This window comes from Monodelphis domestica, chromosome 7 (assembly GCF_027887165.1).
Source record: "Monodelphis domestica isolate mMonDom1 chromosome 7, mMonDom1.pri, whole genome shotgun sequence".
Lineage (NCBI taxonomy): Eukaryota > Metazoa > Chordata > Mammalia > Didelphimorphia > Didelphidae > Monodelphis > Monodelphis domestica.
Genome location: NC_077233.1, coordinates 99,600,466 through 99,613,441, shown reverse-complemented (window position 1 = coordinate 99,613,441; position 12,976 = coordinate 99,600,466). Strand labels below are relative to the sequence as shown.

Sequence of the window (12,976 nt, the reverse complement as noted above, 5' to 3'; positions counted from 1 at the left end):
TTGTGGCTATGTAATGGGTGGAATTGGCAAGAGCTTGAGGGAAGAGAGCGCCTGAACTTCCTCTCTCCCTGAAAGGACCTCTCCTTGAAGAACTTATGGAAACATGCTTTGTTTTGTTTTGTTTCTGCCTAGATAATGGAAACTAGAAGACCAGGATCTCTCTTATTTCAAACTCTTGCCAATTTCACCCATCACACAGTCAGAGAACATGAAGTAATCAATCCCCCAAAATAAGGAGTCTTCTATAAATGATCACCGAGCCAAGGACTACACAGACTACATTTTTGACACAAATAGAACATTCACAGAGAATCCAATTTGAGCATGCTAAGATATGAGAAAGGAGAGATCAGTTCTAGCTAGGGGAATCAGAGGAGACTTCACAAAGACACGACCCTTGGATCTTGAAGTAGGAGAAGGATGTCAATAGATGGAAATCTGTGATGGGGAGTTCTATTGTAGGCACAAGACAAGACTTAGGCAAACACATGGAGGTTTGTGAGCCAAGGATGGAATGGGAAAACAATGAACAATTCAATTTTTCTAGAGAAAAGAAAATTGAAAAGGAAGAAGGGAAATTAAGGCTAGAAGCAAGTCAAGTTCCTCCTCTGTCATCCTGAGGGACATGATATTCTGTCTTGGCCTCTCAATCTTTTCTCTCCCCTTATTCTCCTCCCTTTGAGATCTTTTGGGATCTCCCTCAGCCTTTGTTACCTTCTGATAACCTACAACCCTCCAAAAGAGTGTCAGAACAAAGGCATTTTCATTATGTAAGTTAGGATTTCTTTTATTTTTTTAATACCTTACCTTTTGCTTTAGAATTAATACTTTGTATTGGTTCCAAGGCATAAGAGTGGTAAAGGCTAGGCAATGGGGGTTAAGTGACTTGCCCAGGGTCATATAGCCAGGAAGTGTCTGAATCCAAATTTGAATCCAAGACTTCCTCTCTCCAGGCTTGGCTCTCTATCCACTGAATCACTGTGCTGCCTCTCTGGGACAGAATTTAGAGATTGCCTAGTTGAAAGGCAAAATACCTATTCCTCAGAGCCAGTGATAGGATCTAATCTAAAGAAGGAATCTTAAGGCCAGGGCTAATTCAGGTGAGTTTGGATGGACTTGAGATTAAAGACTAGGCTTTTTCAGGGACAGTTCTACCCCATGCTCTGAAAGAGCCAGTCCCCCAATCCTTAAGAAGATGTGGTCAGTGGGGAGCAGGTTGGAGGGATGGAAAAGGGTGTATATATACAGAGGTTTCCTGGAAGTATAAGCATAGGGAGAAGGGTCCTAGAAAAGGGATATGCTGGACAGGAGCAATTCCTGGGGAGGAGAACAAGCTAGAGGAGTGCCACAGGGAAAAATTATGCCTCTAGAAAACTATATCCTGGAGGAAAACCTTGTTACTCTACCCTAGTTATAACTCTGTTTGGCCTCCTATGCCAGGCTACAGCTGACCATCAGTTCACAGGTATCCATTCCCTTGATGCTGCCAAAGAAAAGGCATCAGATGTTGAGATTCTTTGGCATTTGAGTTGATTGTCTATAGAGGTGAGGAGAAAAAGTATGAAAACTTGGGTGTTCTGCTTACTGTGTTTGGAGTTCTGACAGTCTGGCAGGCTCTGAGTTCTAGTGCGATACTGAACAGAGGAACAGTGATAAGAACTCTGACTCTAACTTTATTTCTTGCTAGTAAAATACTATCTAATTCAAAGGGATGGGTCTTCCTTTCCCTCTCTCCCTATGAGCACTACTGATGGCTCCCTGACAAGAATCATAGGATTGACTTGTCTAAAGCTGATTGGGACTAAATGGGTGGCCGATTCTCAGGCTAATGGAATGAACCTTCAGTCTTCCTTTTCCACCAGGACCCTCATCCAACCTGTTGCCAAATCTTGTCAATTCTATATCCTATCCCGTCTGCATCACCTTTCCTGTCTAACCTGCCCTTTTCCATTTCTATAACCACCATCCTTGAGCAAGCCTTCATCACCTTTCTCCTATTGCAGAAGTCTCCTGGCTGGTCTCCCTTGTACCAATCCCTCCCTTCTCTGCTCCATTTCCTACACAGCCTCCCAAATTATCTTCCTAATGAAAAGATCCAATCTTGTCACTCCCCTGCTTAAAAATAAAAATAAAAGCCTTCATTGTCTCCCTATTGTCCACAGGATAATTACAAATTCCTAGGGAAGGCTTGACATTCAAGACCCTTCAGAACCCTGGCACCAGCTGGCCTTCATTGCCTTACAATCCTTAATCCTAAATGCTCCCTGTTTTGCAGTCAAATGAGAGTACTAGTTATTTCATAGTCTTATCTCAACCTACCCAAAGAGAGTTCCCAGTGCCTAGAAGAAATGGGTGCCTTCTCATCTCTGTTGGATCTCTTCCTTCAAAGCCCAGTTCAGATCCCACTTCTTCTAGGACACCTTCACTGGGCTATTGCTCCCCACAGATGGAAGCACAAAGTGATTACATTTCTGCTCTCACTGGCAGCCCTCCTAGATTACAAGTTCTTAAAGGGGTGAGACTGGGAGACTTTGTCCATCTTTTTTCTGCCCTTTCTAAGAGCACATGATAAGGACTTCAATGTTCAGCCTAAAATGACTGAATGGAGGAGGAAGACTGAGAAAACATGGAGGCAGAGAGAGTGAAACTAGAGTTTATTCATCTGAGGAGACCAAGGCAGAGCACAGGGTCTTAAAGAAGGAACTGAGGCTCGCTCAGTTTCATGTAGATGTCTCATTTTCTTCCACGAAATCCATTCCAAAATCCCCTTATTCCATCCCCAAGGCGTTTCAAAAGAGAACGTCTCTTGGTCTTTGAAGCCTGCAGAGAGAAGACAAACACAACTCCTTAGCTCAGGATCTCTAGTATCAGGCTGTAGAGGGAAGAAAACTATTCAGGGAATATAGTGACTTATAGGCTCATGAGATTCAGGACTTGGAGGGCCCTCAGCAATCATCTGCTCCAAACCTCTTTAATTATAGAGAAAGAAGCCAATGCCAATCATTACCCATCTGGTAGGTGATAGACCCAGGACTCAACATCCAGTCTTCAGGCTTAGAACTCTAAATCCAGTGTTGCCCCTAGCACAGAAAGCTAATGCCTCAGGGCATTCATTGTTCATTTTTTAAAATGTTATTAATTAAATTAAAAAGTTTTCCTAGGATTTCCTCCTCCCATTTTTATACACAGGAGATAGAGGGGAGAAAAAAAATCCTTACCTCACCCTTTAAAAACTTCTACCCTCCAGGGAGCACCTTTGACCAGGTCATATTGAGTATTCTTTTAGCCAAACCACACCTGACTAGGTAAGCCCCCTCTTCAGAGAACCTGGCAGAGCCACTGACTATGTCCCCCCAAAACCCCTTCTCTAACTCATCTAATCATTGGAGACAGAAATGAGCTCTTGAGATTAGTAAGAGGATTGGGCTGAGCCAGAGGACCTGTTTGAACTCTGTCATATAATCTTGGGTAGTATCACTTTAAATCTCTGGGCCTCAGTTTCCTTCTCTGTAAATTGAGAGGGATGGACTGGATAATTTTTAGGACTTTCTCTAGTTCTAAACCCTGTGATTCACTCTCTGGAAATACAGATTTTTTTTCCTGTCCTATTGGATTTCTCTACTTCCCACTCTTCCCCTAAGGCTCTGAGGCCAAGGACTTCTCTAGCTACAAAGTTGGCAGGTAGATAGGTAAGGTGCATAGGGCAGAGAAATGTTCCTGCCTATACCCCCTTCTGGAACCTGGAAGAAAAAAAAAAGAAGACCGGGCCAATGTGGTCAGAATTGATGCCAGCTCCCTTCAGCAGCAGGTCTATCCCAGCAGCCTTCAAGAGACAAGGCAGCACATGCTCCTGATGTGGTCTGAAGGTTTGAATTCTTCTCCCAGGCCCCCACTGAGGAGATTTCACTTACCCCATCACAGGAAACATCTACAATGGGTTTAGTAAATTCCAGGCGGATGACTCCAAAACATTCTTTCACCATCTGTGGAGAGATGGCAGAGACAGTTCAGAACTGCAATGTCAGGGGTGACAGTAAGCTCAAGATTTGTACCAAGCCAGCCCACGGGGAATGGTTTTCTACTTCTTATTTTGGGCAAATAGCTTTAGTCAGGGCAGCAAGAAAGCAGAGCTCCCCACCCACCCCACTTCTAAGGTGGAAAGATCCCCAGAAAGAGACTCCTTTAGTCTATCTCTCTCCAGAGCCCAGGACACTCACCCCATTGTCCTTGAAGTCACATTCCTCTGGATCACGACCGTCTTCTTTTTGACACACTGTCTCTGTGATGGTAAAGCTCACAGGGCTAAGAGTAGGATTATTGCCCTAGGGAGAAAGTGAGGACAGGCTTTTAGAGGGAACCCTCATATGAGCCCCTGGAGGCCAGGGACAGACTAGTTTTGGAAGGGACCTTAGACACCATCTAGTCTGACCCCATCACTCATAGATGAAGATACTAAGGACTGGGGTTGGTTAGGTGACTTGCCCACAATCACACTGGCAGCAGTATCAGAACTGAGACCTTCCAGGACAGTCATTCATCCAGCCAGTATCTACTGAAGGCCTTCTGGGTTCCCCCCTGTGCTCCATTTCCAGATACTCTATCCTCAGGTGACATTTCAAGATGGTTGGAGAAACAAAAACTCTCCAAAATGGGAAATGTAAAGAAAAACAATATTCAACCTCATCAGGGCCATATGAGATTTACAGTAGAGACAAGAATCTGGGATTTGGTGTCTAACGACGAGGACTGTGTTTCCTACTTTTTAAACTGAGGGAGTTGAACCAGCTGACATTCCTCCAGCTACAGTTTCTGATAATAGGAATTGCTGTAGGGGAGGAGAGAGAGAGATCTCTGACCTGAGGTTGATGGGGGAGTTTGGACTCCACTTTGAGGTGGGAGCAAGACTGGACAGTTACCAAGGGGGTGGGGGAAGTAAAATAATTCAAGAAGGGCAAATCTTCACAAGGATACTGTGAGATAGGCTGAGCATGAATTATTTCCCCCATTTGATAGAAGAGAAAACCAAAACTCGGAGAGGAAAGATTGCTTGCTCAGAGTCACAAAGAAGTGTCAGGGCTAGAATGAGACTCTGTTCTCCTGACTCCAATAATAACAACAATTAACATTTATATAGCACCTACTATGTTCCAGGCACTATGCTAAGTGCTTTACAATTATTATCTCATTTGATCCTCACTTTAATTCTAGGAGGTAGTGCTATTTATTATGCTCATTTCACAGCTGAGGAAACTGAGTCAGAGTCACATAGCTAGTAAGTATCTGAAAGTGGATTTTAATTCAGGATTTCCTGGCTTTCAGAGCCAGTGTTCTAACCACTTTACAACCTAGCTGTCCCTCCCTTTCCACTAGAGCACAATGTCTCTTAGTGAGAAGAACAAGGGTTTCTGGGGTGGAAGATTCATGTTAGAGAACTTTGGCAGATGGAAAAGGCCTCCCCCGCCATCCCAGCCCTACTTACTTCTCCAGGCGGCAGAGTCAGGACAGAGAGTCTAAAGAGGTTGCCTGATCTTATATTACTGTTGTATTCCCTGATGAATTCAGTCACCGCATTCTGGTAGTTCAGGTCCTGGGCAGAGGCAAGAGGAGTCAGCAGGCTGAGCAGCCCCAGCACCAATAGTGGTACCTGCATGGTCCAGCCCTTCTCCATCCTCATCCTCTTGTCTCTCAATGCTCTGGGCTGTAAGGAGCTATCCTTTTTATTACTGCCTCCTCCCCAGCCTTACACAAGGGCAATGGACACTTCCAGCCCCTGGGCACCAACAGTTTCCTGAGGTCTGTGGTTTCCTCCATTATTTTGTCACTGGTCACTTCTTGTCTCATATGCTGGGGATTCCATGCTTCAGTTTCCTCATGGAGGCCTGGTGTTAACCAAAAGGCAATATTGGGGGCAGAGGGGAAGAGGGGAAGGTAGGAAGATCAAGCAAATGAAGGGATGTGAAGAAACAAATTATTTCCCCATCTCTGTCTCTTACAATGTCCTGAAGGGCCTGAGGATAAATGTGTGGTCCAGTCAGGTGGCAGTTTGGGTTGCCTTTCCAATTACTCAAAAACATTGCAAGAGAGTTATAGTTGCTTAAACTGTCCCCTGTAGACCCCTCTGATTCTCCCCCAAATGCTCAGCCTCAGTTCTCCAAAAGCAGATGGTGCAAGGGTCAACCAGAGATTTCTGGTTCTCCATGTCATTCCTCTTCCCAGCTAGGTCCCTGCCTCCATTACATTCAATTCAACAAATCTACAGGATGCCAGATCAGTCCTATTGGTTATCCGTCTAACAGAATATAACAGGCTAGGCAAGAGGCTTTCTTCAGTCAGAAGAGATGATCTCTAAGCTGAGCTATAAAGGAAGATAAGAATTCTGGGAAAAAAAAAACTAGAGAGAGAGCACTCTTGGCATATGGTATTCCTGACCTGAGCAGATCCACAGATACAGAAGATGGAATTTAGTCTGAAGAATAGGCCAAGCACAGCATAGCAAGGTATAGCTAGGCAGTCAGCATTTCAGTTACTAACAACTGGTTGATGGGGTAAGGAGCAGAAAAATCAGCCAAGACATGATTTAAGAAGTGCTAGCATAGAGGGAGCCAGGTCAGGGATCTAAAATGTAGATGTAAGTAGAGAAAACATTCCAAAAATAGTGGACCACCTCTGCAAAGGCACAGTGGTGGGAGATGATCTGTCATATCCAAAGAATGAAAAGTAATCCAGTTTAGCAAAAAAGCAGCCTAGGTGAAGGGCAGGTGAATGAAATCAGTACAGGGAGATAGGTTGAAGTCAAACTATGAAAGGCTTTAAATGTCCAACAGAAGAATTTGTATTTCATCCTAGAGGCACTAGGCAGCCATTGAACCTTCTTGAATAGGGAAGTAACATGGTCAAACTTATGCTTAAAGATATCATTTTGGCAGTTCTATGGAGTATAGATTGAAGATGAGAGACAATGCAGAGAGAAATAATAATTAGGTGGTTGTTGGTGATAATCCAGTTGGAGGCAGGGAAAGATGTCAAAAAGTAGAGATGGGGAGAAAGCTCTCCTGCAAGTGTGGAAGATGACTTATACAAGTGCATGGAGGTAGGGGAGGGCAGGATGAGATAAGAAAAGAGGGAGTAAGCAGTCCAGCTTGTCTGAAATAAAGACTACATCACATCCCAAAGCTGCCCCCTCTGCCTACTCCTCTGAAACAAAAAAGTTACAGGCAAGAAAAAGAAATCAACCAACTGGCTGTGTCCAAAAATGTATGCCTCATTCTGTCCTATTTGTTCAATAACTCTCAGTCAAGAGGGATAGGGAATAAGCATTTATTAAGCACTATGTGCCAGGAAGAGAGGACAATAAGATTAATATTCCAGATGGAGGTCAAAGGCCTAGAGGAAGAGATTCCTTACATTCAAAACTATTGATAGTATTTTTTTAGTAGCAGTAAAGAATCAGAAGGGAAATGAGCATTTGTTGAGGGAATTAATAGTCTAGTGATTGAATAAACTATGTAATATGATCGTAGTGGAATATTATTATTCTGTTAGAAATGATAGACAAGAATTCAGAGAAACTTGGGAAGACTGATACAAACTTTGACAAAGTGAAGTATAACTCAAACTAGCAGAATGTAGACTACATTAAAGATTGTTTTGACAAAAACATTGAGTATTATCATGCTAGTATTGGAGGTAAGAAGATGTGGGTTCAAATCCTGCCTCTGACACATCCTGGCTATGTGATTATGGACAAGTCACTCAGAGCCCTTGAGAATTTCTTAAAATTAAAATTGCAAAGATCAATCAATTAATCAATCAAAAATATTCATTTATAAAGTGCCTATAATGCCCTGTGCTAAATTCTGGCAATACAAAGGAAGCAAAAGACAGTTCCTAAATAAGCTCATGACCTAATGGAGGAGATAATATGCAAATAAACATATACAAAGAAACTATATACAGGATAAATATTAAATAATTAATAGAAGGTAGGCACTAAAATTCACAGTTGGGGGAATCTTTCCTGAAAAACATGGCATTTTAATAGGGATTTAAAGGGAGTCAAGGAGGTCAGTAGTCAGAGAGATGGAGGAGGCCAATGTCACTGGATTAAAGAGTATTTGAATGGGCATAAGGTATAAGAAGCCTGGAAAGTTGGAGGGGTCTTAGTTTATTAAAGCCTTTGAATGCCAAACAGAACATTTTGTATTTGATCCTAGAGGGCACAGGGAGTTCCTGGAAATTATTGAAAAGGTATTAACCTACATTAATAGAAGAAGCTCTTCCAGGCCAATTAAATCACAAAACTAGTAAAAAAAATTCTGCAAAACCCGGGCTAATATTATTAATCAAGAGAGAATATGTCTTTCACAAACAGACATTTAATCAGTGTTTCTTTTTCATTATACTTTATTTATTTTAACATTCAGTTTTCCAAAATTTTGATTTCCCATTTTTCTCTTCTTCTAGCCCCTTCACCTGTTGAGAAGACAAGCAATATATTAATTATACATATGAAATCTTGCAAAATATATTTCCATATTAGCCATGATGCAAAGAAGCAAGAAAAATAACTGCCTTTTCATATTATTCGACAATTTATCCATCTTATTTTTAGAAATTTGGGTCAGTTCCCTATCTAGTTGATTAATCATTTTGTTAAGATGCCCTTGATGAGGTGACTGTACATTGTGACCAGCAGAGGGGGGTCTGTACACAATCATGCAATAACTGGTCAGTCTCGTGAATCAAAGTGCTTATTCCAACAACCCAGCTAAAGTTGCTTCTCCCTGGCTGAGGCTGCTTCTGGCTTTGAGTCATCTAAAAGAAAATTAGAATGTCTGATTATAACATTTCAGGTGGCTGGAGACTTACCCACCTCATGGCATTCCATCCTGGTCTCTCCTCTTTGGAAAATGCTTCCCCTAGCATAGTCACTTTATTTCTCTGCTTCTCACTCTTCCACAAAATGAGGGAGTTGGACTATTAAATGTTCTCTGTTGTCCCTTCCATCTATCAAATGTGATTTCCTTAAAATTAACCTTGGGAGGAGAAACCAAAAATTATCTAACAGATTTTTTTTTAATCTAGAAAGATTTACATGAACTAATGCAGAATGAAATAAGCAGAACCAGGAGACCATTGTACATAGTTAACAGCAATATTGTACAACAATCGACTGTGAAAGATTTAGCTTTTCTCAGCAATACAATGATCCAGTACAATTCTGAGGGACTTCTGGTAAAGAATGCTATGCACCGCCAGGGAAAGAACTGCTGAAGCCAGAATGCAGACCAAAGCATATGATTTGGGTGGGTGGGGAATATCAAGGTTATGTTTATTGGATAGGTATCCCAAATTCCATATCTCCTAAGTAATATCACTCTCGGTGCACCCATTGATGAAGGCAGAGTACGAGACTAATGTTATAACAGGTGAACAAATCTTGGGGTGTCATATCCCTCACTATTACAGTAAGCTATTTCCAAAGTATGTTTTACTTTTTAAAAAATTTTTATTTAATTAGATGATTTAGGATATTTTTCCATGGTTACAAGAATCATGTTCTTTCCCTCCCCTCTCCCCCCCTCCCCTGTCCCCTTCCCATACCTTAATTCCACTGGGTTTTACATGTGTCACTGATCAAGACCCATTTCCATATTATTAATATTTGCACTAGGGTGATTTTTTTAGAGTCTACATCCCCAATCATATCCCCATCAACCCATGTGATCAGACAGTTGGTTTTCTTCTGTGTTTCTACTCCCACGGTTCTTCCTCTGAATGTGGATAACATTCTTTCTCATATGTCCCTCCGAATAGTTCTGAAGCATTGCATTGCTGCTAGTAGAGAAGTCCATTACATTCTATTGTACCACAGTGTATCAGTCTCTGTGTACAATGTTCTCCTGGTTCTGCTCCTTTCACTCTGCATCAGTTCCTGGAGGTCATTCCAGTTCACATGGAATTCCTCCAGTTTATTATTCCTTTGAGCACAATAGTATTCCATCACCAACAGATACCACAATTTGTTCAGCCATTCCCCAATTGAAGGGCATCCCCTCATTTTCCAATTTTTGGCCACCACAAAGAGCGCAGCTATGAATATTCTTGTACAAGTCTTTTTCCTTATTATCTCTTTGGGGTACAAACTCAAGGGCAGAAAGTCTTTTAGTGCCCTTTGGCAAAGCTTACGATTTTTCACATTAGTTTAATTATGTTTCTATTTGGGGGTTTGGGTTTTATATGAGTATTCTCCTACAAGAATGATCCATATGCAAATGTGTTTTGCACAATAATATATGTATAACCCAGGTCAAATTGTTTACCATTTCCAAGAGGGGAGGGGAGGGAAGGAAGGAAGGGATATAATTTGGATCTTATGTCCAAAAACATATGTTGAAAATGAATATTACATGTAATTGGGAAAATAAAATATCTTTTAAAAGTAAAAAAAATTATCTGACACATTTGAGCTAAAATTCAGCTTTTGTTATAGAAATAACAATGGATTTAGAGTCAAAATACATAGATTCAAGTTCTGGCTCAGCTGATCTATGACTCTGGACAAATCACTTAATTTTGCTAGGCCTCAGTTTTCTCCTGTGTAAAATGGAGTTGGACTAGATACTTTTAAGGATGGTTACAACTATAAATCTTATGATTCTAAGGCTCGCACCAAACTTGCTTACTCTTAGAGCCTTGTCAGGGGATTAGATTGCTTTATAAAGCAATTTACTAAAGATGTTAATGGTTCAGAATTGCTTTGTGTCTTTCTCTAATATTTACATACAATAATTGAACCCTAAAGTGTGGTAAAAAAAAGTGGCAATTTAAGGCTCAGGGACAGCTGGCTGAAGGAAGATATTAAGGGGAAGGGAGGCATAAAACAATTCTGAGTGATTCCTTGCTAACTGATAGTTATATGACCAATCTTGGATGGCAAAAATGTGTAATGTTTCTTTCACATTTAACACTGCATAACATTTTAGTCTAGTAGAAAGAATGGGTTTACATTCTGGCCAATAAGATTGGGGATCTAGAGCTTGAAGAAATTATTTAGTCCAATCATCCCATTTTGCAGAGAAGAAAACTGAGGTCTAGAGAGGTTGTAACTTGTCTAAGGTCACATACTCCATTCAGAAAATCACTTCTTGGTCAAGAATCCTAAGGCTTTCCCAGCTAAAGAATGTCTGAGGTGCAGCTAAGGATAGCTATGGATAGCCAGGCATGAAGACAGGATATCTTGGGTTCAAATCTAGATTCAGATACTCCCTAGCAAAGAAAGGAATGAAGGAAAGAATGAAGGAAGGAAGGAAGGAAGGAAGGAAGGAAGGAAGGAAGGAAGGAAGGAAGGAAGGAAGGAAGGAAGGAAGGAAGGAAGGAAGGAAGGAAGGAAGGAAGGAAGGAAGGAAGGAAGGACTTGACTTAGATGATGTCATAAATGCATTCTAGTGTTTCTATAGTCCTGTGAAATATGATTCCCACTGGAAATGTGAGCCTCTAAATCCCCGCTCCTAGAGTCATCTGCATTCTTATTAGAGGTCTCATTTTATCAGCAAGGAAATGGAGGAAGCAAAGGTAGGATTCTATTTTCATTTTTCTCTGAAATCACACTAGGTGATTGCTGACTCAATTTACACATAAAGTCCTCAGTTTCTAACCCTTGAGAAGGAATGTTCTGTGATTAGAAATAATAATAATAATAACAACAACAACACTGTGTTTAGAGTTAGAAGAACTGTTTCAAGGTTACTTCTGCTACTTTATTAGCTATGTGTCTTTAAGCCAGTCATTTAGGATCTCTGATACTCCATTTCCTTATTTATAAAATAAGGGGCTGCATTAGATTATTTCTAAGATCCCCTCAGCTCTAAATCATATGGTCAGGGGGCAGCTAGGTAGCACACAATTGTCTTGGAATTGATCAGGGGACAGAAGGTAAAGGGTTTTAAAAAAACAAACAAACAAACAAACAAACAAATCCTATGGTTAAGGCTTCCTCTAAACTGAGCTCTTCTGTGTTCATTTAGAGAGGCAAGATGTTGTAATGACAAGGGTACTTAACCTAGAGTAAGGAGATGCGGGGTTCAAACCCCAGCTCTAAGGGATTTCTTAAAAATCCTTACCTTCTGTCTTAGAATTGATACTACACATGAGTTCCAAGGTAGAAGGGCAGTTAAGGGCTATGCAATGGGGTTTAAGTGACTTACCCAGGGTCACCTAGGAAGTATCTGATGTAATGATGAGGAGTAGGAAAGGGAACTATTGGGGGTGAATAGAATGTTGAGGATCGACAGTTGGATGAGGCAAGAATGACAGCTGGGAACTGAACAAGGACTTCTGGGAAATTCTCCTGAGAAGCAAGGTCTTGAGGGCTAAGACACAGAAGGGAGTAGAAGGAGGAGCAGTTTCTCAGGGCCTTTTTCAAGACACATGTGGAGATTTCTGTCACAGGCAGAAATCCTAATATGGAGGGTTCCTGTTTAAACATTGCTGGTTCCTGTCAAGAAACCTAATTTCTTCAAAGACTTTCATACTGGACTCTAATCAGTGAGCAGTGCTCTCCCCTTTTCCTACCTCTCCCCCTGGCTATGAGAAAATTTTATACTTCAGTAATTAGTTTTATTTAGAAAGAGATTTAGGGCCACCCAGAACCCCTCTAACCTCAACCCTTTGCCCCAATCAACAATTAAATCAAACAAGCAGTCAGATAGCAAATTCAATTTTGTTTATATCTAGAGAGTAAGCCCATTGCCAGACTCCATCTTGTTGCCAGTTTTCAAGAAGACACGAGGGGGAGGCTTGTGAGCACCCCAAAGCAGCTCATATCCAGATTAAGGTCCCACATTCCTTTCCTTGTAGAGAAGACTTCCCAGCCACCCTTGAGGGCCAGCAGAGCCATCAAGGGGCAAGCCTTCATCAAGGGGAGATCTCCATTTTGTCTCCCTCAAGTAATTCAGGGACTCCGGGAGGGAGTAGT

General features: G+C 41.4%; 1 protein-coding gene and 1 long non-coding RNA gene across 3 annotated transcripts; both read right to left on the bottom strand.

Annotated features, from left to right (window-relative positions):
• Positions 1 to 2,637: 2,637 nt before the first annotated feature.
• LOC103103724 (cathelicidin-2-like) lies at positions 2,638 to 5,721 on the bottom strand. Its single transcript, XM_007499676.3, has 4 exons — positions 5,480 to 5,721; positions 4,218 to 4,322; positions 3,912 to 3,983; positions 2,638 to 2,820 (listed from the first exon to the last, which is right to left on the bottom strand). Exons 1-4 carry the CDS (start codon positions 5,672 to 5,674, stop codon positions 2,734 to 2,736), a joined length of 459 nt encoding a protein of 152 aa, XP_007499738.1. The 5' UTR covers positions 5,675 to 5,721; the 3' UTR covers positions 2,638 to 2,733.
• A 2,669-nt stretch (positions 5,722 to 8,390) lies between these two features.
• On the bottom strand, positions 8,391 to 12,296 carry LOC103103902 (uncharacterized). Of its 2 annotated transcripts, none has more exons than XR_470516.2 (3): positions 12,207 to 12,296; positions 8,869 to 9,035; positions 8,391 to 8,472 (listed from the first exon to the last, which is right to left on the bottom strand). It is a non-coding gene; the product is annotated as an uncharacterized LOC103103902 (long non-coding RNA). The 2 variants fall into 2 exon arrangements; XR_470515.2 differs by having other exon boundaries at positions 8,401 to 8,472; positions 8,873 to 9,035.
• Between the last annotated feature and the right edge of the window lie 680 nt (positions 12,297 to 12,976).